Source organism: Thunnus thynnus, chromosome 15 (assembly GCF_963924715.1).
Source record: "Thunnus thynnus chromosome 15, fThuThy2.1, whole genome shotgun sequence".
Classification (NCBI taxonomy): domain Eukaryota; kingdom Metazoa; phylum Chordata; class Actinopteri; order Scombriformes; family Scombridae; genus Thunnus; species Thunnus thynnus.
Window position 1 is genome coordinate 10600498 of NC_089531.1, and position 23176 is coordinate 10623673.

The 23176-nt window shown below is 40.8% G+C and overlaps 1 protein-coding gene across 2 annotated transcripts in view; it reads left to right on the forward strand.

The window, feature by feature from the left end:
* Positions 1-23176, forward strand: part of LOC137198656 (ephrin type-A receptor 7-like) — a 153895-nt gene that overhangs the window by 84592 nt on the left and 46127 nt on the right. Inside the window, exons 4-6 of one of the 2 annotated variants that reach the window (XM_067612528.1) lie at positions 12246-12401; positions 19512-19841; positions 20345-20954. In XM_067612528.1, coding sequence (XP_067468629.1) covers positions 12246-12401; positions 19512-19841; positions 20345-20433 — 575 coding nt within the window. In that variant the 3' untranslated portion in view covers positions 20434-20954. Of the gene's footprint in view, positions 1-12245; positions 12402-19511; positions 19842-20344; positions 20955-23176 lie in introns of those variants that run through there. The other variant, XM_067612527.1, reaches the window with a different exon arrangement.

Consider the following 23176-nt stretch of genomic DNA (forward strand, 5'->3'; position numbering starts at 1 on the left):
GGGACAAGCCTCCACAAACATCTAACACCAACACACATAACCAAGATTGGAAACACTTTTTTACATGATTCCTTCTTTAAAACCATCTTATCCCCATGTGGAGCCAGATAAATCCTTGACATTCTTTTTTGATTCACAAATTTTTCTTTAAAGCACTTTAGTATATGGACGTTCATGCTATTCAAACAAAACATGTTCATGCATGAAAAAGGAAAAGGATCCATTGCCTTTTCATTGCCCTTGAGATCATTGCCACTGAGATTTAGCCTCGTAGCCTTGGCTTATACGTACAGGTCAGATGTCAAATAAGGGTCAGGCAGGTGAGTCAGTGAGGCTTTCATTGTGTATGTGAAATCCACAGAAAGATAAACCAACGGAGTACAGCAAGGAGGAAAAAAAAAAAGACAAAGAAGTAAGTTGGATTGTCAAGCGTACTTAAACTGTGGCAGATAATTAAACACTTGTATGATGTAATGTATTGCAAAAGAATAGGTCTGTTAAATATTTAAAATGTTGAGTTTTTGTTGAGACTAGTTGCTTCTGTGTAGAGCTGCACTTTGTATTATTAGTCTGCATCTTGTTGAAAGGTATGTCTAATATTTTGTCAGCTTCATTTACATATATGGAGAAAAAATAAATCAAAGAAACACCTTAAACATAATGTCACCAGTAGAACAACATAAAGTACAAAAAAAACATATCATAGGTGCATTTACACCTCCCTTGGACAGTGTTTCTTCTTTTTGGTCCGTGTACTCTGTGTGCATAGGCTGAATGTCCTCTCAGTAGCAGGAGTCTTTGTCAGGAGTCTAATGTTGGCTAGAATATGCACCTCGAGTCCTCTTTCTACTGTGAGAGCAAGCATGCATGTGCAAGCATACTCTTTTTGTCATTCACACAAATTATGCACTAATATGCTGTCAAAGATGCACACAGCCCTCATATAGGCACTCATATGCATAAGTACACTGCATAAGCACACACAGATATGCACCTTTTTCTACCCTGGTCCATTCTAAGTGACTCTAATAGGTATGTCTTCCAGGGTTGAGGGGCTATCTGATGACCCTTGATCTCCTCTCGTTTAACAATTCGACAAGACACTAGATTGAATGAACTGCTCTACAGTCCCCCCCCCGTTCTCCTTTTTCACTGCTGTAGTTAAGGATATGCAGCAGCCCTCATCTTGTCTACACTCTTGGGAATCAAATTTATCAGGCCGATTTGTCTATATCTGGGTCACAGTCTTAATGGAAATGGCTGATTCGGATGAGGCAAATGAAAATGGAATGTCATTAGTAGGCGAGACTCATTCAAGTTCACATCCCAGATTTGAATAGCTGATTCAAAGGAATCAAATGAAATCGGCATGTCACAACAGACTGCAGGCTGAAGATTATGCTTGTTAATTTCCATAACCAGACCATATTCAACACAAACACACACACACACACAAACGAGGGGTCTTCTCTCCCTAATGCGTCCACCAGTGAATTTGATTAGCTTCTAGTTGCATATATTATAGAATGTTTAGGAAATGTAAAATCTAAGCATATGTTTCACAGTGAATTATGATGCGAATCAACTGCGACAAACAAGAGTTCTTCATTTCGGTGCCCTGCAAAAACACACAAATATTGACAGTGCCTTTCATTCACAGTGATGCTCCCTTTCTTCATGACTCTGTGGTCGTTATATACAACATACTCACAGCACAGACATACTGTAGACATGTGCTTGATGCATATTTACACATGAAAAATTGGATGTAGTGAAGAATGACATTACATATTGCCATTGCAAATGGGGAGAGATGTGTCTAAAAGGCTGGTGTCTGTGTAACCTTCAGCGGCTTCACAAATCAATATTACTTCTTAGCTAAGCTATCTGCGCTCTCAGTTTGAAGGAGGAATTGTATTTTAGTGAAGTCTGACAGGCAGGAGAGACGGTGTGCGCGCATGCACGTACGCACAAAATGCACACACAACAGCATGACTGTTGGGAGAAAGAGCCAAACATTGAATCTCATTTCACAAGCACTCAACCTGAAATTGCCTGACATTCACATGCAAACATGTTTGCTGACTTGCGGCTGATATGGTTATAATGTAAATGACGGGGATGCTCCTCTCAATTACACACACACACACACACACAAACACACACACACACACACAATATAACACAATATATTACCCTGACATTAACATTAACTTATTTGAACCCGTCTTCTGCTGCAAGCTGTTTCCGTGCACTGTGTGTAAGTGCAGTAAGGAGTATGACAGTGTGTGTGTGGGACTGTCCATCTGGATATGATGATAGTGATGATGATAATGGGTATCAGTGGGACGTGAAGGCTCAGAGCCTGCAGACCATCTTTCAAGGCTTGACCGATCAGCGCTGCTTTTTTTTTTTAAAAACAGTATTTTTACTCTCCATTCTTCTCCAAAATCTCTTTTCTTTTGTTCTTTTTTCTATGTTCTTTTAGTCAGCCAGAGGAGTCGTTTCTTGTCAGTCAGTCCGAGTGTGTTTATGGGTTCTTAGACAGCAGCACTGCTTTGCACTAGAGTTGAGAGGGTGTTTGTGTCTGCATGCGCACATAAGCATTTTGAAAGCTGTGTGTGTGTGTGTGTGTGCTAATGGCCGCCTGAGTCCTTTTGAGCGTGTTTGCTTTTTGCACACACATGTCCACATAGTGTGTGTTTTCATGCAGGCGCCATTTTACTAGGACAGGCATGGACATAAATAAATGGCTGTGTGGTTGAACTAAATGGGAGCCATCAATCACATACATGGTGAAACAAAAACACCACACACACACGCACATACACACACACTGACCACTGGACAATGTTGGCAATTTCACAATCATGGTATAATGATAGAGGTGAGGTTTGATGATGTTAAAATAAGGCTGTGAGTTTGATGATGTCAAGTTTAAAGGAGTGTTCAGACAGAAAGTGACCACACAGAACAGTCATTTGTGACTATTTGAACACCTTGTATTTATTTACCTCAAACAGCCAATGTGTACGAACTGTAGAAACGTTATGTGTATGGGAAGGATGCCTGTGCGTTTGGCAGTTCAGCTTCTCTCAGAACTCACGAGGATTTCTTGTTCTTTGTGATTTTCCTCCAGTCTCTCTTTTTCAGCTGTCGTCTCTGTACATTTATGAAGCAGGTTCATAAAGTCCTGGGATAAGCTTAAGGTTTTCGCTCAAGCTGAGACATTTTGAACTCTCGCAAACATTGAAATAGTTGACAGTGGAGACAGACAGAAAACATGGAAAGAGAGAGTGAAGGGGACGTGACATGCAAACTGGTTTTGATACTCATATTAAAATCCTAACCTTTTGTTAGGATTCATTACCTATTATTGTTTAAAACTTTCTTATTCTTATGAGCATGTGAAAATAAAACCTTTTGAATATTAAAAGGAAGCTATTATGCTCATTTACAGCTCTATATTTTTATTTTTGGACTCCATTAGAGAATCTTTGCGTAATTCACAGCTCAAAAAACTCCATAGGGATTAATTCTACATACGTTTACTTTATTATTTGACACTTTGGCCACGTTTAATATGAACATCAGACATTGTAACATCATATGAGTTGCAGATTTCAACCAATCACTGTGTAGAACTTGAGGCCAAACCCGGTGCTCATGATTAGTTGATGATGCTGTGATGAGGAAAAGATAACTGTCAATGATCCATAGTGGTATCTATACCTTCACATACCTTCCTGCAGATTTCTGCCTCTAATCCAATACAATGGGGGTTAATGAAATCGCATTTGTACCGATCAAAGCATTGAGCATTTCTTGTGTTCAGAAAGTCGTAAATGTATGTGATTGTCTGTGAAACCCACGTTTAATAACAACAGGAAACAAGTGAATGATAGGAGGTATACGATGAAAGAACACTCTTCAGCTTAGTCACAATTTCAATCTCCCAAACAATATGTGCGCTTATTGTATCTCACTGTGGATAAGAACAACAGCCAAATACCTGAAATGTAAATGAACAGAGCATGTGTGTGTCTGTGAGATGAGTAGAGGAGAGAGAGAGAGAGAGAGAGAGAGGCAACAATATCCTGAAATTGTTCCCTCTCAGTCTTTTGTTCCACAGCCTCTGATAAATCCTTAGAAAATGATAGCTGGAGCAAAAGTAGGGACAGCGAATAATGGACAAAAAAAAAGGGGAGGGAGTGTGGCAGAGAGCAAACATGATAGAGTGAGGGCAGGAGGATGGGCGGGGCGGAGTGGGCAACGTTTGGCAGGGAGCAGAGCTGATAGCAGTCAAGAGCTATTTGAGAAGATGAGATGGGAGAAAGGTAAACGTCAGTGTGACACGGGGTAATGGAGGCAACAGTGAAAACATGGGGGAAAAGAAGAAAAGGAGGCTCTGTCAGCAGTCCCTGATTGACTTCTGTGCGCGTACGTGCTTATGTATGGTGCTCTTTGTATAATGTCACCGCCTGTGCCGAGTGAGTCAGTGTGTGTTCATGAAATACAGATAAGCATCTCCCGTCCATCTGTCTGTTCTAATCATATTTACAAATAAGATGAAAACCGATATTCATCTTCATATTCATATGTACATATGTCATACTGTATTTTTTTTAATGAAAATGTGTGTCATACCATTTTAATATCCCATTCCACATTGGATAATGTAACATGCTATATTGCCGTATATATAACTTTATATGTAGAAACAAAACTGCCATGCTAAACAACACTACTCCATAGTGTTTTTTTAATTCCAGTCGCTAAACCTTTGTTGCAAATTCTGACGTCAGTTGTCATTCTCTGAGCTTTTCTCCTTTATCAAGCTTTGTCTAAGGATATTGCTGGCAATTTTCTATATTTTTCTTATAGTAAACAAATGTGCAGAGCCCAACCAATAATGAATTGATCCTTTTTACAAGTATTGTGTGTTTATGTATCCAAAGCTTAATATATCATATATCTCTGACCTCCAAAAACTATTAAAAACACGTCAGTGAGCCACACCCTTACACCAGGTGACCTGTACCTTTGCCACAAAGAGTGTAGTCACTGTAGTTTGTTTACAGCTCCAAAATCTAATAACAGTGAACATGTTTTCAGTCTGGAGAATTTTTCTGTGTAAAATGCATCTATTGTGAAGAACATGCAAGCAGTGCTGAGGTGTACGCAGTAGCTTTATGCATGTTGGCTTACCTACAGGTTGGATCAGTATATCCCTAGTAACACATCAGTTTTGTCTTCAGTCCTCTGTCTGTTTTCATGTGTCTGGCTGTGTTTGATGTGTATGTTTCTATCTGGTCGAATGTGAGTACATCTTGCTTTTGATCCTCTCCCGGTTCAGGTGTATTTTGTTTGTCTGCGGTTGCCTGTCTGTTCCTTTCTGCGCTGTCTGCCTGATACAAACAGTACTGGCCTGGCACTTCGGCGCTGTGATGTAACACGACAGCGCTTTGTTGTGTCAGTTTTGTGATGTAACCACTCTGGTAATGTTAAATGTTCTGTGTCTAAGTGTATGCCTGCGCGAGAAAGCCAGTGAACGAATATGTGGGTGTTTACATTCAGGCATTTTTGTGTGTGTGTGTGTGTGTGTGTGTGTAATTGTGGCTATGTGCTTGTGTTACGCTTCTGTTTCTGTGCGTACGTGCTACATTCGGTGTGTCTTTGTTGGCAGAATTAGAAATGTCTCCAGCGTAAAGCTTGTACACAGCACAGCTGACATTAATACCCCTGGCGGCATTGTTCGCTAGTTATCCTCCTGTGTTCTCTGTGTGATGTCAGTCTGTGGTAACCAGGGCAGAACAGAGAATAAAATGATAAAGCAAAAGCGTTGACCTGAATGGCACAGCTCAGAGCTTTCTCCCCGATTACACTGTGAGGCAGGAGCCAGTCAGTGGGTGGACTTGAATGAGGCCTTTACTTTGAGCTAATAACAGGGATTTATGCTATAATTCAGGGCTTGGTCATATCTTCAAAGCAGCTAGGCGCGCAGACAGGTTACGACTCTGCATGTAGCACAAGAGAAAATTGTTGTCTCCGAAAAGCAGACTGTGGAAAGTGTCACAAAATTGCTTTTATCATCACTCACTTAATGTCAGCCTGTTGCACTAGAAAACCAAAGCCTGATTATTGAAGATATGATCAATGAAACTGACTTGTAGCATTTTTTTTTTATCATCAGAAGAGTACTATTTTATGATTTGTCACCTTATTCAAACAAAATATCACTATCATACAGTTTGACTTTTATGTTCATGTATTTTGGTTCTCAAAGAAAATGCTGTGGTTACAACAGATTTTTATTATGCACTACATGAGTCATTATAAAGGCTCACAGCTTCTGTAAAGGTTTATTCATCTCTAGGCCTCTGCACTCAATTATTTTTGAGAACCTGAATACACCAAATTGTAACCTTTTTTTTGAAGTGAAAGAACTATGAAAACAAAAACATCAAAATTTCAAGGTTAACCTAAGACTATCAATTGGAGATACAGCATTTTAACTTTGAGACCAACAAAAGAAACCCAAAAAGTTACAAAATAACAATCTGTAAAGTTCAGTTTCTGTATGTAAGAATATTTTAGAGCTTTTATGTCAGATATCAGGAAAAAGACACATTTACATTTTGATTCACCCCTTAAAAACACACATTCTTTCACTATTTACCTCTGACTTATGCTTGATCAGTAGAGGTGATAGTATATAGTATGTGCTTTTAGCCGTTTGTGTGGGAGGGGAAGTATTCTCAAGCCACTGTCCTCATTTTTGTCTGTAGATTCACCTTGGCAACCCTCCATGCCCATTTCCCTAAGCTTCAGGCTAGTCTAAAATACTCTGAAGTGAATGTCTTTGAATGTCTTTTTGTTTTTGTCCAGTTTGGTCCATAACCAAATTACTCAAACTTAAGTCCTGCTAATTGGTAATACAAGCCTGGAGACTGGATACATCCATTTAGGTCTGATTTCAACCAATCAAATTCGGACTTATCTAGGCATCATAACCTCCTCATCATTTCACAATTCTATAATATGACCCAGCCTGAAATACTTAAACGGACAAATCAGGAATCTCGCTCCAACTCGCCCACCTACGTGTGTGTGTGTGTGTGTGTGTGTCTGTATGAGTGTGAGTGAGAGAGAGAGAGAGAGAGAGAGCTTCAAAACTGTTTGATGGTAATGAGAGATTTTGTGGATATTAAAGCTGCCCACCAGCTGAAAGAATTAGCATCAGCATTAGCCACACAGAGGGCACTGATCTGAATTAAAGCTCTCTGAATTATAGATTTCCACCTGCTGGAATCACATCCTGTCTTCCTTGTATCTCTCCTTCATTCATGCCATCATCGTCACCTTTTTTGTTCCACACCATGTAAACCTCTTGCCAAAAAAAAACTTGACAATTCAGACCAGTGCTGACTAAATCAGTGACTGGCATTTGGTGTCTGTTGGTGGTATTTTTGTGTGTGTGTGTTTATGTTTATACACAAGTGGATGTGTGTGCATATCAGTGAGAGGTTAAGATGTTTCTGTCTGTGTGCAAGTGTCTAAAGCAGGCCTCTTTTAGTGCTATTAATATTAATTGATGTATGCTGTCAGGGAGGCATAGAAACAATTCATTGCTCACATTTATTGTATTAAGTGCTTCATGATTTATTAATGCACATGCTTTAAGGTTAGAGAAAAGAAAGGGAGGGAAAATAGGAGAGAAGGGCAAACTATAAATTGAATTGTCTCTCAAAGACAAAAGTCTATTAAAGTAATTTGTGAGCTCATTGAAATGTGGATGTTTTGGCCTTTTTATTTTTATTCATTAAATGGTGAAACTGATTTTTTTTGTTGTTGTTGTTTGTTTTCACTTACCTGATTAATATGAGTAGATTAAACCAGTGTTTTGCTGTTGTGTTTCTCGTTGTATCCCTCAGGCTTTTAGCGTGCATACATGCTGGACAATGCCACTGTTGCATAAATTCCCACTATAGACGACCTTAGGCTCTCTCACTGTCAGCTCATTCTGCTGTTTCTTTCAGTGTCTCTCATCTGTATGCATCGCATGTCCGTGCTTATCTGTTTTCTGACTCTGTCTATCTGTCAAGCTGAAGGAGTCCATTCTCCCTCAGTTTATTGTCCTTTCTTTGTACAGTACGTAGCCCACCGTCTTTCTCTGTCTCACACACCATCTGTCTGTCTATTGGTGTCTCTCTGTTTCTCCTAACTATCTCTCACAGCAGTTGGTCTCCCGCCTCATCCCACCAATCTTCATCCCTATACGACTCGGCATGTTGCTGCATATGTATATTATTACACCTTGAAGAAATATCTCTGTATATATCTGTGTGTGTGTACATGTGCTGCAATGTTCCATTTAATCGAGGCTCCCAGTCGACACATAGGACAAATTGATCAGTTGGTTTGCCAGCTGTCCTGGCAGATCTCTCCTTCTGTCTCTCTATTTCTCTAACCACCCCCTCTCCCTTTCTCTCCCCGAAGCTCTCATTTTCAGTTTAACTCGTATACCTTGGCAGTGAAAAGGCGAATATGGGATGAAAAAACATGCCTTCTAATGATTGGACTGGTCTTCCTTACGAGCAGTATCTTTTTTTTTTCCCCGCACTGTTGGATGATTTTTAGAGATTCCACATTCTCCCTTTGGCAGATGGCTGCTGGCCCATTTTGACTGACGTGACCTTGCATGGCATTGGCTGTTGGCGGCCCTTCGAATGATCCCTTGCTGTGGAGAATGACGGGCAGCGTGCAAAGCCAGCTCCTTTTGTTATCTGAGCTGCACATATTGTCTTGATACACCCCTATCATTAGACACACATTTCCAAGGTGGGCTGGCAAAAATGTGTATCCATGCTGAATTAAAGAGATAAGTCAGAATTGCTGCCAGCCTTGACTATGGCTAGCCAGCTTTTAAGCATCATAGGTGGAAAATGCAAAACCATAGGTGGCACCAGGATATCATGTTTGGAGAGCATGATATCCTGGTGGATGTCCAACCATGTGAACACACAACACATAATGTGTTGCTGTTTAACAATTAATTAAAGAAATAAATAATGAAAAACATACTTTTGATGAAGCCGTTTATATAATCACATCGATCTAATGCTTTTTCAGTCTTAATTCTACTCTCTCATGTTGTAAATTGTCACATCATATTGCAAAATGTGATGCCACAGTATAAGCATCGTAAGCCGTTTCGAGAATAAAACATGAACTGCTGAAAAACTGCAAACAAAGTTGAAAAGAAGTTTCATGACTAAAGAGCTTGGATAATCCAATGTCTCCTGCATAAAAGGCAGAATGCCGAGTTCTAACTGATCAGTCTGAAGTGTATAGAGGCTCCAGATTAATTAACATATGTGTCCTGCTGCCGTCAGATGGTTGCAGAAGCTTTTCATACAGTATAAAGCAACTGTGGACAACAGATACTGTCGGAATCAATCATATTAATTTATTAATCAGTGCAAACTACTTTACCGCTTTACATTAAACTTTATATTTTTTATGTTGATCTAAACGCATCTATTGGCTGGGGAGTGTTTGATTAAATATACTTTATTTGTATTATAAACATTATTCCGTTATTTCTGTGCATTTGTTTGCTCTTGTTGATAAAATCACTGAGGTGCCAGTGGAGTGACATTGCTTCAGAAATGATTCTGAGACATCTATTCTCAGCACAGCAACACCAACAACTCACTTTGCACTGCTTCATCTAAATAAACGCCCCCACCTGTTTGTTCCTCTCCTCCCACCTGTGCACCGTGCGTGCTGCGCTTGGCACCAAAATACACAGACAGGCAAAACAAATTCAGGAAACGGTCGGAGCGCTGCTTGCGTTGGTCATTATAATCAGTAACTAGAGGCTTCTGTCTTCTCCCACTTGGTCTCTCAGCTGGCTCTCTCGCTTGCTCACTCTTTCTCACCAAAATATCCTGCTAGCTGTTGCATCCAAATAACAATCAGAAAGACAAGTAATTCACAAAAGGCTTCAGCATAATATTTCCATGATCATTTTTGGGAGGCTTAGCTTTCCCTAGCCTCTTATTAGCACGGCCTATGTGCAAAACCAATTTCTGTTCTCGTAGATCTATGCATAATTTTGCGTTGATTCGGGTGCTATTCACGCTTGATGTTCTTGGTGTGGTGAGGGAAGGATAGTGGCAGCACAGTCAGGAACAAAGGGAGTCTACTCCAGTGTTGCTTGACAGGGCATGTGTATGTATGTGTGTGTGTGTGTTTATGAGTGTGTGTTCCTGTTATGTCCCCATGCTTGGCTGTGCTGTGAGCTGAAAGCGAGAGGCTTTTCTCTGTGTAATGATAGACATTAAAAAGTCGATTACAAGGTTCTTACAGCCTCAGAAACACAACTCACAGGCATACACACATGTACGCAGGCATAAAACACACTTTCTTGCACATGCACTCTGGTCCGAGCCAGGAGAGGCCTGCTAGTCAATGTGTGATGGCAGGCCTTTTGTGCGTGCGTGTGTTCTGTAAAAGTGAATGAGTAAAAGAGGCCCCTTCGTTTATTGTGCGTGTTGTGTGTGGTGATATATTAAACCACACATAACCATGGAATGCAATCCATGGAATATCAATTTAACATGTTCTTGATCTATTAAGCTAGCAGATTCAGGCTACTGAAAGCATAATGGCTATGCTGGCTGGCTAACAATTTAGCCAACGATCAAACAAAATTTAGCCAGGACTATGATGGATGTTTGTGATACTCTCCAACTCTGCCTCCTAATTATGTTCAAGGAAACTTTGTTGTGCTCTGACCAGCAAATTATATTTTGGAAATCGGCATGTATTCTCAGTGTTGACTAACTGTTCTCTGTTATGCTTAAGTTATGCTGTATGTGGGCTAACACAACCTCATTGTCGACTGGATATGTCAGTTACTAAAGATCATCAGGGCAAGGTCAATATACGTCCTCCTATAGAAAACTCCTTGAAGGCATGACTGAATAATGTAGTGGAAACAAAATGGCAATTCAATCCGAATATCAAGCCAACCCACATAGCCACTTTGACCTGGAAATGAAAGCCTGTAGAAGGTTATATTTTTTTTTATGGGAGAAGGGAGAAAAGGGATAGAGGTAGAATGTAAAAAGAGAAAGAAACTCATGAGGAGTGGAAAAGGGATAAGACAGACAAATGTAGTAGGAGAGGAGAGGAGAGAGAGAAAATGCAGGAAGAGAGCTGCTAATGTAGACCCACTGTTTAGAATATAGTCTCAGAAGAGAGGAGATCAGAGTATCGAGCAGTAGCTGGCTGGCTGATTTCACACCCATTATCACCTGCTACAAAGGCACGGCAAGTGGAAAATGAAACTGCATAGTGGGAGAGTGTAAAATAACCCGTTTTATTCTGTGTGTGTGTGTGTGTTTCTGAGTGTGTTTATGCACGGCGTCTTGTCACGCGTGTATTGATAAGCTTCTGTTACATGGTGTGTATTCTTGTGTGCTGTGCATGTAAGGTCATGAGTGCTTATCACCCTTGCCCACGTTCTCACCTTTTGTAGTCTCTCTCTCGTGCAGTAGTTGGGTATCACGTTTGACTGTAGGGGGAGACACATAAAATGTTGGGGGGGAAACAATAACATAATTAAGTTTTGGGTTTTCCAGTTGCGTGTCTGCACATCGCCTTGGCTTGTTTTCATTTGCCTAGCTGGTTCAATCCAGTAGCAGCCTTTGATGCCATTTGCCAAGGCCACTGATCACACGTAATGTGAGAATTGTGTTTGTTAGATGGATTTAGCCAAAGTCTCCTCTACATTTCTCCCCTAATCCTATCTTTTATCTTGTCTGTACGTCCCTGTGGATTCACTTGCTTTCTTTTTTTTCCCATTCATTCTTAATTTTCTCTCTCATGAAGTGAAAGAGAGATTATAGCTTTTTTTTTCACAAGGCTTAAAAATGCTGCCATGCTTAGTGGAATAGTGGAGTTCCTTCGCAAAGAAGTAGAAGCGTTTAAGTGATATAAAATGGCTTTAAATTGTTTATTTTGAAGTGCTTTAGATGTTTTATTAGACTGACTGTAGAAATATCTTACGGTTTTAAATGTCTTTCATGTAACAATGTGTGATTTATGTGTTAATATTATGTGCAGAAATCTCTTATTTTCCCCTGTCAAGATAAATCAAGAAGGAATTGTTAAATCACATTACTTGGACATATCTGATATACTATATTTCTGTGTGTGTGTTTGCACTTTTCCAGCATGTCCCCCTGGATCATACAAGATGTCCTCCAGACAGCAGGAGTGTTTTCCCTGCCCAGCCAACAGTGTCGCAGAGGAGGACGGATCTGTGGTGTGTGTGTGCGAGGAAGACCACTTCAGAACCCCCCTGGATACACCCTCAGCCCCATGCACACGTAATAAGATGATATATTTTTACATTTGTGTTTGTCTGTCCTTCACCTCCCTTTTCCAGTGACCTTTTGGCAGTCAATCTTCCTCCTATCACATGGTATCATTCATGAAATGTATTGTTTTCATCTAGACTTTTTGCATTAAGTGAGCAATTTCATGTTTGCAGGCCAATCATTATCTTACCCACTCATTCAGCCTATTATACGCTGTCGCCGTTTGCCTCTTTATCCTCAGGGATCACTTTGCCCTTGTGGTTTACCTGTCCTTCACCCTTTTTTCCACCTCCCCTTTCTCATCTCATCACCCCTCTGTCTGACCTGCACCCTCCTCCATAGCCTCTGTCACTCCATCTATCCTTATTCTCCAATCTCCAGCTCCTCCTCATCACTCCATTTCCATGTCTCGTCTGGCTAACCCAACCTTCACCCCTCCTTCACCTTCTGTACCTCTTTTGATATTGAATTCCTTTCAAGTTTAAAAAAAAAAAAGCACACCCCGAGACATGTAAGGGGTTTCTTTTAATCATCTCAGATGGTTCAGGAAGTTGTTGACCATGAACATGACCCAAAACTAAAGACAGGAAATATATCTTGTGCTGATCCATTTACTCATGAAGTTGTAAGGTGGAGTTTTTACATCTAAACACTCAAAGGACACACTCACATTTTTTTCTTACAGTACTTCCCTTTGATAACATCAGTAAACACAGCACATAAAACACTTTTAGATGCACTTTGGTGTGTTTTTAAGGATATTAGATAAACTCCAGTCCTTGTTTGACAAAATTTGTACATTTTGATACTCCAAAATGAATGAAATATCTCCAGGATCATACACATTATTTTATGTTTCAGGGTGGGCTTTCCAATAACTGTAACCCCTTCCAACCTGTGCTTACACCCCCCTCTATCCCGCCTAATAGTATACACACATTATGTATCCATCCACCACAGCCATTTTCTCTGCCTCTTAACCTTTATCCCTTTTATCACCCATCTATCCTTCATCCCTCCCTCCATCTCTTCTAACATTAGGTCTACATTATTTGTCCAAAAAGCCCATCACCCCATTTTCTCCATCTTGTAAATTCTACATTATGCGTCCATTTTCTGCTATACATCCATTATCCACCCCCTTCAACAGACCACCCCATCTTTTTCTACCCCCCTCCATTCCTCCTTTTTTGACCCCTGAACACACACTTCCTTCCTTTCTCTCTGTCTGTCCTCTTAACTCGGACACTCATCACTCTTCTTTCGAGCCACTGCCTCTTCACATTTTCCTTCCTCTCTGTCCTTTCATCCATTTCATCCAGGCATGTTATCACCCCATCCGTCATCCTTCTGTCCAACTGAAATCTCATCCCTCTGTCCTCAAGCGACAAGCACACATACCACTCTATAATCTCATCCCCACTGTCCACACATTATCCTTTCATCCCTCACCTCTTGCCTTTTTTCACCCTACCTCACCTGTTCTCCCATACCGAATACCATTCTTCTCCAATAAAGATGCAGTACAAAGCCAATAAGACAAAGACCACACGGGGTAGCCCTATTGATTTCTGCATGGAGAACAGCCTATTGATATAGCTTAGTAATTAGATGGAGGAATAATGGGCCCTATATCCTGGGAGTACTCAGGGTAGTAAAACCATAGGGTCACTAGGTCTGTGTGTGCGTGTTTGTAGATATCCACATCCACTTGTGTGCACATATATATGTGTAAGTGTGTGGTCATACTAGCTTTTATGGTAACTACTATGGAGGGGTTTAATTACAGTATTGATCGCTGAGCTCTCTGATCCCTGTGTGATAACATTTATAGCAGCCTAATGACCACATTAATTACACTATTGATTCAGTAATTATGATCATCCCCAGATTTGGGTAATCCACCGCATGGTCGGATGGAGAAAGGGAGAGAAAGAAAGGAACATCTGAGGAGGTTGATGAATGTAGAATTTTGAGTATAAAAGAAAATGGGAGATTTAGCAAGATGAATGAGATGTGATGTGCACACCTTATTATCTCAGCAATTAAATGATATAATACCAGTGTAATTTTATTCTTTTACCTTTCATTAATGCCTGTGAAGTATCTAAACCCTAATGTGTTTACCACTGTCAGAAGCTATTGCTGTCTCTTTGAAATAATAGACTCCTCATTGTTTTTAATAATCCTTTTGAAGCGGGTGAAAGAACACACTGCTACATTTTTTTTTTTTCAGATGAGTCATCCTGCAATACTTCCAGACATGACTAAGTAACATTTTTAATGGCAACTATACGCAGGGGGGCACTATGACTGCTAAAAGGAGAGAACTGGCTGATTTGATGGAGAGAAGGAAGGTAGAGACCAGGTTGAAGGGGAGTAAGGCCAGGAGCATCAGAGGTGGGCGTGGTGTGGATGGGAGGAGAAATGGGGTAGGGGTAATCCTGAAGGAAGTGTATGTAAAGAATGTGTTGGAGGTGAAGAGAGTGTCAGACAGAGTGATGAGTATGAAGCTGGAAATTGAAGGTGTGATGATAAATGTTGTCAGCGCATATGTCCCGCAAATTGGGTGTGAGAGGGAAGAGAAATAAGAATGAGATTGGAGACTATAAGGTGGTCACAGGGCAGAACGTAACTAGGCAGCATTGGATGTTGATCTGTAGGAGACCAAGAAGAGGAAGAGAATGAAGGCAGAGCCAAGGATCAAATGGTGGGGGTTGAAGAAGGAAGACTGTTGTGTGGAGTTCAGGCGTGGAGTTAAGACAGGTGCTGGGTGGTGGTGAAGAGCTGCAAAATGGCTCGGTGACTGCTGCAGAAGTGGTGAGGGAGACAGCTAGGAGGGTACTTGATGTGTCATCCAGACAGAGGAAGGAAGACAAGGAAACTTGGTGGTGGAATGAGGAAGTACAGGTATACTTACGGAGAAAGAGGTTAGCAAAGAAGAAGTGGGATAGCCAGAGAGATGAATAAAGTAGACAGGAGTACAGGGAGATGTGGCATAAGGCATAAGGCGAAGAGAGAGGTGGTGAAGGGTAAGGAAAAGGTGTATGGTGAGTTGTATGAGAGATTGGACACTAAGGAAGGAGAAAAAGACTTGTACCAATTAGCAGGTTAGGGTGATGTAGGATAGAGATGGAAATGTACTGACTAGTGAGGAGAGTGTGTTGAGAAGGAGTACTTTGAGGGGCTGATGAATGAAGAAAATGAGAGAGAAGGTTGGATGATGTGGGGCCAGTGAAAGGAGAAAGTGAGGGCAGCTATGAAGAGGATGAAAAGTGGAAAGGTGGTAGGTCCAGATTACATACCTGTGGAGGCATGGAGCTATTTAGAAGAGATGGCAGTGGAGTTCTTCACTACACAACCTTGGAAAGTGGGAGGATGCCTAAGGAGTGGAAAGAAATGTACTGGTACCAATTTTCAAGAATAAGGATGATATGCAGGGCTGTTGTAACTACAGAGGTATAAAGTTGACCAGCCACAGCATGAAGTTATGGGAAAGAGTAGTTGAAGCTAGGTTGAGAGGAGAGGTGATGATTGGTGAGCAGCAGTGTGGTTTCATGCCAGGAAAGAGCACTACAGATGCAATGTTTGCTTTGAGAATGTTCACAGAGAAGTAAAGAGAGGAGTTGCATTGTGTCTTTGTGGATCTAGAGAAAGTACATGACAGGGTGCTGAGAGAGGAGGTGTGGTATTGTGTGAGGATGTCGGGAGTGGCAGAGATGTATGTAAGAGTGGGTGGAGAAGAGTGTCAGGAGTGATCTGCGACAGAAGGGTATCAGCGAGAGTGGAAGGGAAGGTTTACAGGAGAGAAGCGAGACAAGCTATGTTGTATGGTTTGGAGGCAAAGGCACTGATGAGAAGACAGGAGGCAGAGCTGGATGTGGCAGAGGTTGAAGACGCTAAGATTTTCATTAGCGGTGATGAGGATGGACAGGATTAGGATTGAGTATATTAGAGGGACAGCTCAGGTTGGACGGTTTGGAGACAAAGCGGTAGATGTGAGATTGAGCTGGTTTGGACATGTGCGGACGAGAGATGCTGGCTATATTGGGAGAAGGATGCTGAAGATGATGCTGCCAGATAAAAGGAAAATAGGAAGGCCAAAGAGGAGGTTTATGGATATGGTGAGGGAGGACATGCAGGTGGTTGGCATGACAGAGGAAGATGCAGAGTACAGCAAAAGATGGAAACAGATGATCTGCTGTGGCGACCCCTAACAAGAGCAGCCGAAAGAAGAAGAAGAAGAATGGCAACTACTTACAAATTTTCCAACAGAGCACAGTTGCATATTTCCTGGGGGCTGTGAAGAGGCAAAATAAAACTTTAGGAAGAGTGAAAGGAGACATCTCTGTGGGGACACTGAAATATTTGTTTGTATTCAGTTTTGGCAGAGTGGAACTACTGCTGACAGGACTGCAATGGCAATGATTGTGGCATAATAACTGTCAGAAGAAAATGCCTTTAAACTGATGCATAATGTTTGCCAATGTATACTGTATGTCTCTGCAAATGGATTTTAGAAAACAGTGGGGGCCCATGACTTCCAGGAGGAAGGATAAAGTTGCAGTAGAACAATTTTAGCTTCTGGCTCAGGGAAATGCATAAATGCAGACTCTTCATAGGTTTTAATGGTAAAAGTGTAAAAACAACAAGAGTAGGTTTTAAAACTAAATTAAACCACGCATTATAATAGGATACAAAACAGATTTAACATGTCAGTGATCAAGAGGGGGGGGGGGGAGTTTATCATGCCATTAAGCTAGCAGACAACCTGGTTATCCTTAATGGCTAAAATTAGCTAGCTAAGTATGTTAGTCAAAATATTTGCTATATATCTGTTCTTGTCCCAACCAACATATTTATCCTTGTTATCTTGATGAACCATAAATTAAATGTATCTTCAGTGTTGAAAAAAACCCCCACTAGAAACATCATTAAACCTGCATTAACTGATTATTTTTTCATACCATAATCTTTGTCTAGCTGACATGGCAAACTGTAAATGAGCAACACTGTCATTCATTTGGAGTTGTGTGTCTGGCTGCCTGATGAATATAAGTCCAATATCCATCCTACTTTAGCTCTGATTTTGGTCTCTATCAACTCCTGAAGGAAATAGCTGGCCCTTAAGCTGCTAAATGCTCATCTGTGCTCACCAGCTAGTCACTAACTATGTCTGTTTGCTGTTTGGTGCTGAGCAGATACTGTCAGTGGATTTTTAGAGCTTTTTTCTCTGAAAACAGCTGCCTGCTGTGGCTGAAAACGACACTATGAGAGCACTGAGAGTTAACAAGAACAGTAAAGTTGCATTCGGAAAGCTAAACAATGAGCTGAAACTCACTATGAAGCTCCGTAAAGCCAAGGGGAGCTGCAGAGTTGCTGCTAATTCTCTGAACTGTAGGTTCATCTGTGTCTACATCAAATATGTGTGTGTGTATGTGTATGCTGAGCTTGTGTGTTCACACTCTGAATGCTCTCTGGGCTTATGTAATTCTGTTCGCCACGTGTGTCTGGGAGCGGGACGCAGCTGTGGTGTGTGACGTGTTTGACAGCACGCATAGGGCAGCACACCTTCACTTATTCATCATACAGCACATACACACACATACAGGGACGCATATAAAATTCATGGCCTTTAATGGACCTCAGCTCTATTTGGCCTCTGTGTGCAAGGACCTGCAGGAAAAGGCAGGGGGTCAATCAGGACCACTGACTTAGTGATGAGATAACATCCTCTGGCCTGATATTTTATACTGCCCTGGACTATATGTTTAATTTTAGCTTTTTGTCACTGTGGTGGTTGATTCTACATTCAAAGACTTTAAAGAATAATAATGTAGTTTTCCTGCATTTCTTTGGCTTTGAGAAAATGAAAGGAATCACAGTATATTACTCAAAAATAATCAAAAGTAAAAGTAAATATCCAGTGGGTTACCTCAGAGTTTCACCCCAAATTTTCAAATTCACAGCCTTACAGTGAGCTTCTCCATGGTGATGTACCTTTATTTACTGATGGCAAGCGGAGGATTTGCTCCACACAGCACTGTTGACATGAGTGTACAATTGACAAACTTGTTATGCGTGCACACATATGTTCAGACAACAGGCAATGTCCTTTTTTCAGTCACCATTGTAAGTGAAACGAATTCACAAGCTGGTTAAGAGTATTTTTTTTCATTAAAACAGAGACACTCAACAAATATTTTAAATGTACCCAGCTACTGCTTTTAGCCCTAGGCTTACTCCCAAGTGTTTTTACTCTCTCTTTGTAATCCCTCTTGCATCTCAAACCAGAAAATGTTTTTGTACTCCTACTTCCAAATGTACACCACACTAATGCAACTTATACTAAAATATCGCAGCAAACAACTCCGCATTTTGAATTGCAAATTCCCATTAGGGTCAAATGGATCTCATCAAAACAATTGTTTCTTAACATCAAATCCTGGATAAAACAGGATTATCATAGCGTGATGTGCAAACTGAGCCCATGCAATCACACTATAATACCCGATGTACTTAGTCCATTAGTCTTGTGGAAAATATCAAACATCAGCAGCTTGATATTTGAGCGCAGTCTCTTGAAGTCATACAGGTAACTAATATTTGTTGCGGTCAAACATATTGTTGTTGCTTTTTCTATCAATGTCCAGCTTTATACACACTACAGACGTTAGAGTGAGTTGGGAATTAAAAATGCTGTGCTCAACTTCTACCTAAGAAGTCTTTTATTAGCTGTAGTTCCCACCAATAGAATCAATAAAATATTGTAACAAGCCTGCATCTGCAACCTTGAAATCATAATCGTTTCAATGTGTGCCATATGTATGGCTTTCTATATCCAGAAACACACAGATTTTTTGATACTGATTAATTTGCAGCATTACACTTTATTTTGCTGTGTTTCTATTTTAAGAATTTAAATTGCTGCATAACAATTGCTAAAGCAAAGATGTGTTTGATTAAGTATCGATGTTTGCAAAAAAGTCAATACTGTTGTCTACCCCCGCCCCCTCTCTTTGTCTTGTCTTTAATTTGTTTTCAAAAAAGACTAATAAATTCTTTAGGTCTATAACAATAAACAAAAATATATCTTATCTTATATCTTATCTCTCCTAGGGCCTCCCTCCCCACCTAGAGACTTGGTCTACACCCTGAAGCAGTCCACGCTGATCTTGGAGTGGGCCGCACCGTCCGACACAGGAGGCAGAGTTGATCTGACCTACAGCGTGGGATGCCGGCGGTGTGTTGCGAGGCAGTGTGAGCCATGCGGGGCGAGCGTTGGCTTTGTTCCTCAGCAGGTCGGCCTGACGGAGAGAACTGTGACAGTGGTCAATCTTCTTCCCAACACCAACTACACTTTCACCGTCGAAGCTTTGAACGGAGTGTCTGAGCTGCTGCCCAGCAAGAGGTTCTACACCCAGGTCAACGTGTCAACAAGCCTGCCCGGTGAGTCTTGGTTAGATTTCTAAAAATGCCCACACACACACACACAACTTCACATGACACATGCACAAAGAAAGGGTATTACAGATATTAAATTACAGCACAAGTCTGTGTGACTGAAAATACTGAGAACTGGTTATTTCATAACTGAAGAAGGTTCAGAAGACCTGGACGTCTTACACAGAAACATTTATTGAAGCTCGATCTAAGAGAACAGATATAAGCAGTACGAGTGAAGACACTGTAATGCCACTCAATTCTGAAGGTTACATTCTGGTGGGGACTATTTAACCCTTCACTAGCCCCACAAGATGCGCCCACATAAGGTTATTCTTCACTCATCTATACATGTGTGAGGATTCTATTGGGTACTGGATCCTAAACAAGAAACTATGCTTACTTAAGTTGACCAAAGTCACATTCAGGTCACATGCAATACTGTCTGAGAGGAGACAGTCTTGACCGTCTGAAACGGAGCATATCTTTTACAACCTTGGTTTCCATAGGAGACAGCCAGCCTTATCAGTACAGCTGCTTTGCCCAGTCATCCTTAGCAGACAGAGAGATAAACTGCTCCGAAAGAGACAAGCCATGACCTACTGCTCCAAGGTTTGCAGATGACCCGAAAATGACCCAAGGAAACATGTTGTCACAGGAAAAATTCCCTTATAGTCTGCACAGTCAGATAACAAACAACAGCTGAGCAAGAATTAGGTCGCATTGCATTTGTACTCAGCAAATGTACTCAAATGGGACTTCACTTGGATTTCGCTGAAATGCTTTGTGCATTTAGACTACATTATGTGTCAGCTAACATGAATTTTAAATCGTGAGGCTTGTGCTGCATTTTCTCAGTTTGAATATCTCACATCAGGCTATATTATAAGGAAGATCTAGCAGAGTGGACTGAATTTGTTTTGGCTTGTCTAAAAATATGAAATTGAAATTGAATTTGCAGTTTTCTTTTGTGCTATCTTCTGTGATCAGTTTACTTGGTGGCTGGGTAAAAAAATAGCCTTGTATGTTAAATGTATGGCCTTTGCTGTGTGAAATAGTAAAACTGACTTCTTTTTCCTAAAGAAACGTAAGGCTTTGTTTCATAAAAGCACAATTGTCAATTCAGCATTGATGCATTGCCTCTGTCGACACACATGCCCACAAAGTATATGCATAAAACATAGATGTGTGTGCACATAAGTTCTGGGTATCTCATTGTACAGAGATATATGTAAGTACACCCACAGGCACATACAGTTAATAGTACTGTAGTTTATGTAGACTCCTAACATGCCTACAGCAACATACACACACACACACACACTGAAAGCCACATACGCATCCAGATAGAGTGATTCTCATTTGTGTGTGTACATGTGTGTACTTATAGCATCCCAAACTCTCATCATACACCTTCCTTCCCTATAATAACAGCGTGCTCGTCACTGCCGACAGAGCAAAAAGTCTTGCTGGTGGAGGTGATCTCATTTTCATCAGCAGAAGTCTTCAACAGGCCATTAGCCAGGGGCTTGAAAAAGCACTTTGCCTAGTAGCCTTGTCTCTGTAACAGTACTATTTGGGGGAGCTCAAGTGTGAAAATACCAAACACACACACACAGAAATGTACAAGCACACATCCCGGCTTGAATACTGACATACTTATACACATATGGGCATACACGTTTACCCGCCATACCTGCTGTGTATATATTTTTTAAAACTTGATTTCTCTGTTTGTTTGCGAAGCTTTTCATTTGAAGAAGCTGAAAGAAATATGACTCTGAGAGTGAAGGCATAATGAGGCAAATGAAGTATGAAGGCAGCGAGACTGGAAAGTGCTGCGCAAGGAGGCAGCTGATGGAGAAACAATGAGAAAGGAAAGTGTGTTTTTTCTGACTAATTGGAAATTAACTTAGAAAAATGTGCTACATAATGAATGGAGCATTGCCAGTCAAAAGTGAGTGCTGAGATGGCAGCACTTAGTATAGTTCTCTGGTTAGTTTCAAGTGAGTTAAGGGCTGATATAACAGTTCATTTATAAAATCTTGATGAGGGAAGTAAGAGGTTTGTATGTGAATTAAAACACGGGATCTTTTAGCTGGTGGGTTGAGGTTCATGTGCATCTGTGCATACAAAGAGGATGGATTTAAGTAGATTGATGTTGAGTATTTATAATGAATGTGTGTGTTTCTCAGTGACCCAGATTCTCTTGTTGACCAACTGTAAATATTATGCAAGTGTAACATCTGGACATCTGGACCACATAGGGTGACTGAGAGGCTAAAGCAGAGCTTTATGTGTGTGTAGGATGAGCCAGATCTCTGCATAACACCAGTGACATGTGGTTCAATGTTAATACAGATGCAGTTCTACTGAGTTCGGGGCTGCAATATATTAAATAAAGGCTTTGCAAAGACAATGTGTATTTATCTTTTTTTCCTCCTTCATTAACTCTTCTCAGTGTGTTTGCATTCCACTAATGGCTTTTAAAACTTAAAGCTGCATTATTTGACCGCTAGGGGACAGAAAGACTGTAAAATAAAGGCTCAGAAGTACTGGTCCAACATACTGTACTGTGGACACAGAGAATCATAGGCATCCCATTTTAGTTGTATTTATGGCCAACTGAACCACAAAACTCAACCATATATTGTATTTTATGTGCAGGCCGCTAAACAAAGGTAAAAGACACAATAAGCTGCACAAAGCAATACAACATTATCATTATGAATCAACTGATTAAATATTAGTTTGAAATAGAACCCTAAATGCAGTTTTATCTTTGTCCAGGGATAGCTTTAGCCGCTTTCTATTTGCAGTTTCCCCAAAATGTTGCCAAAACAGACACTTTTTTGGAATAAAACCGACTTATGTGGTTTTGAAGATTGTTTTACAAGAATATGTGTTGTGGTGTCTCATACCAAACCCCTTTATCTGACATAAGCTGAAATATAGGATAGTATGGCTGACACCAACATGGCTTCAACATAGCCGCCTTCAGCTCCCCAAAGGGATTCAGCTAGCCAAAACCCCAAGCTCCAAGGTTAGCGACAACACTATATCAGAAAAAGGACAAACCTGTGGTGATTATTTTTCCTGTCCCCATGGTTCTTTTCAACCTTTCTTTCTTTTTTCTCTCCCTTTCCTGTCTGTCTGTCTTGTCAGCAGTTGCCCTGACGTTGATTTGTGGTTATTATGGGGTATTAGGGTGTGAGTTGTCCCGCTAACCGTGTCATCCAGAGGGATTGGACAAGGGGTTAGGAGAGTGTGTTTGCAGGGGTTTCAGAAGACTTTCTCTGTCAGGGAGGATTTGGTATGGGGTGCTTAATGCTGTGTGTGCG